General features: G+C 39.8%; 1 protein-coding gene across 1 annotated transcript in view; it reads left to right on the forward strand.

Annotated features, from left to right (window-relative positions):
- Nucleotides 1-1,223, forward strand: part of msx3 (muscle segment homeobox 3) — a gene marked incomplete at both ends in the record, with an annotated part of 1,321 nt that extends 98 nt beyond the window's left edge. The window contains 2 exons of the mRNA XM_083658342.1: nt 1-278; nt 829-1,223. The exon at nt 1-278 is cut by the window's left edge and continues 98 nt beyond it. Of these exons, the coding sequence (XP_083514468.1) occupies nt 1-278; nt 829-1,223 (673 nt within the window). The remainder of the gene's footprint in view (nt 279-828) is intronic.
- Between the last annotated feature and the right edge of the window lie 2,323 nt (nt 1,224-3,546).

Below are 3,546 nucleotides of genomic sequence, written 5' to 3' on the forward strand. Positions count from 1 at the left end.
AACTGAAGAGCTCGACCAGCCGCCTGTCAGGAGGCATAAAGCCAAAAGTTTAGACCTGTCTTTCAGTGTGGAGTCCCTCATATCTGACAGGACACCGGCCAGAAGCCTACACTCAGCCTCCCCAGAGTCTGTAGGCTGCGTCCTGCTGGCGGAGGCCGAGTGCCCGTCACCGAGGAGGGGACTTTACGCGCTGTCCGACCGCTCCAAAGCAGAGGCGGTGGAGCTCAGCGACAGGGAGCCGAGCGCCTGGTTCCAGCCTCCATACACCTCCCCGCCAAGTAAGTTCACTCTTTCCCTCTTATTTTAATTTAATTTAATTTAATTATATTATATTATATTAAAGAAACATTGACAGCGTCCCATAGGTCCTCAATTGCGTATATGGTGTCCGATAACAATATTAGCCTACAATTAAATGTACCAATTTTAGAAACACTGTTCATGAACTGATTAAATTAGTCCAATCTATAGTCTAATAAACTTTATAATAAACTGTATTTATATAGCACCTTTCATAACATAAAATCCAGCTCAAAGTGCTTCACAGAAGAAATGATTTATAAGCTAAAAGGACAGATATTTAAAACAGCAATAACAGATATTGAGGCGTTTTAAGCTTTGAGACCGTTGAGATGGTGAGTGAGTGGATTGCAACTCGTATCAGGAGGATCATCCCTGTGTGTTGCACAGCACATCCATGACATTTCCCTGCGCACGCACTGCATGTCCAAATCAAACTTTTGGAGTTGCTTGAAGCTATAAGAAGTCACAGCCAAATACTTTGTTATTTTATAATCCAATGTTCTGACTGTCCAAATGAACTTGCAGGATTACCCAGCCCGACATGCCCTTTGCGGAAACACAAGAACAACAGAAAGCCCAGAACTCCCTTCACGACCTCCCAGCTGCTCTCTCTGGAGAGGAAGTTCCGTCAGAAACAGTACCTCTCCATCGCGGAGAGAGCGGAGTTCTCCAGCTCCCTCAGCCTCACAGAGACCCAGGTCAAGATTTGGTTTCAGAACCGCAGGGCCAAGGCCAAGAGACTACAGGAGGCCGACCTGGAGAAATTCAAGCTGGCCGCAAAGCCGCTCCTCCCGGCCTTCGCCTTTCCCTTCCCCGGCCTAGGAGCGCACATGGGCGCACCGTCCCTCTACGGACCGCGGCCTGCCTTACCCGTACCAGGACTATACAGTGGACCATATGGGATGTACTACTTGTCTTAACGCTCACTAACTTTGAACTGCCCCCCCCTTTTTTAACTGCCCTAAAATATGCCTTTTAACAGCTGCAAAAACTCTCCATCTTAGCAAGTCGTTCAGTCTAATATTGAATCATATATATATATATATATATATATATATATACATACACATTTTTTTTGGGTTCTCAATCAAATATTGTAGTGATTCAGCGAATTTCTTTTACAATTAAGAAACGGGTGAAACTCTAGGCTACTAGAAAAAAGAAATATATCACCATTGCCATTTTTCCAATGTTTTAAGGAAAGCATCATTTTAAGTTTCAATACATATTTTGCAGCGTATTTCAGACAATATTTTAGGTTCCCAAAGGACTCGCTCATTTTGTGTATGAAAAATGATTTCATATGCAGGCTATGGTGAGCTTAATATCTCGATAGAGGTATTTATTTAGACCAAACAATTGATTTCACAGTGAAGACGACCATATGAAGGCCCACTGCCTCTGACTGCAGCAGAGCAGTTTGGTGCTAAAGTGACTGGATGAATGTTGGAAAATTCTGACTTTATATACTACGCCTACTATAAAACCATATCCATGTGGATATGGTTTCCAAATAGTGTGGGAAAGAATATCACTAAAGTATTGACATTTATTCATCCACATTACATTTATAAGTTGGGTATATACAGTTTATTGGCTAGGCTGGTTAAAAAGTACCAAGCATAATTTATTTGGGAGATCATAAAGAAACCTTTATTAACTTAATTCTCGAGAATCATTGTGGTTGCCCTCATTTACATAATATGACATTGAGTTGAATATGAACTTGCTACTATTAGTGACTTTGGCGATATAGCCCACAGTAAAACGTTTCTCTAGGGAAAAAAGTTATCAAATACGTTTCTATGAGTAAAATGTTCCCTGAACCTCTGGACAACCACTTACTACGCAACCTGATGCTTTGGGATCAAAACCCATTCAACAAAAACACTTTAAGACAAAACATGAACCGATATATAGTGCATGTGTCTACACTTACATATTAGCTCCCGAATAACAACTAAATAAGAGCCATGATGGACTAGGAATAGATTTTAATTTGGTTCAGCATGTAGGAGCTTCACACTTTTTAACAAATTATAGCCAAATCAGTTATTGATATGCCCTTACAGGTAAGGGCAAGGGTAAGTGTGACCAGAATTTTTGTTTTTCCAATTGCCGTCTTCACAAACATGTTTAACTTTGACATTTTACCACTGGGATATTAATATAGTCTCGGATGACTTGATGCTACCAGTACCTACAATATGAGCCATAAATAAACCATAACACTAATAATAACTAAACCAGTCGTGTGTTTCTAACTTGTTTTGACTTCCCCAGATTAAATATATAAGAATCTATTGCAAAATAAATCTGCATCTATTGTCATTTTGTCATTTAAAAGTTTTAAATTGTATATTTCACCTCAAAGGGAAACTTCAAAAATTGCACAAATTGATATTCAAAGCTCTTGCGAGACCACAGTAGGCACGTCAGTTTCATGATGTAAATGAAAGTCTTCAACTATTTTGCAAATGCTCAAACATGACTGGTATGTTGCAGTATCAGTCATCAGTGTACAGTGTATTCTGTATTTGATGGGTGGAAAAGTGTTTTGTACAACTATTAAAATATATGATGTAAAATATATGATGTAAATTCTGCAGTACATTTTCATTTAAAAAATTTAACTATAGACGGTTTTAACTTGACAACAAAAACATTCTAAATTGAACCCCCGCTCACTTCCTGTTGCAGTGTTTGCTATGGACATAAAAGAAAAAAAAACATTCAAGTGCAGGACTGAAAAAGGAAGTGCTGTGGGGTTGCACTCTGGTGAAAACCATCTATAGTCTACTTGTAAAGCTGGTCTACAATTTACATATTTATGAAAAATGTTCACGCTGTGCTTGAAAGTTGCCTCAAGCTACACACCATTATTTTATTTTTTGTGTGTGTGCAATGCATGCATTAAACATTTATTTTGTCAAACTGTCAAACAACTACAAAGTACCGGTATGTAGGTCCACAACAGCTGGCATAAAGACACATGGAGGCAGATGAGGCCACATAACAGCACACAGATCAGAGACTGTAGGCTATCTATGGATCATCTCAGGGAAAACACTGTGCTGCTCTGAACTAGCACTGTTGGTCCAGTCTGTTAACAGCCTGGGAGGAAAGGTGAAATGGGAGCCTTGTAGGACACAATCAATTATACACGCCAAAAGGTGCTCTGTGATCGGCTGCATAGGTCTACATAGCCATGTCACGCCACTAAACAGCTGACATCTACGAGTA

Source organism: Poromitra crassiceps (assembly GCF_964638095.1).
Source record: "Poromitra crassiceps genome assembly, chromosome: 22".
Lineage (NCBI taxonomy): Eukaryota > Metazoa > Chordata > Actinopteri > Beryciformes > Melamphaidae > Poromitra > Poromitra crassiceps.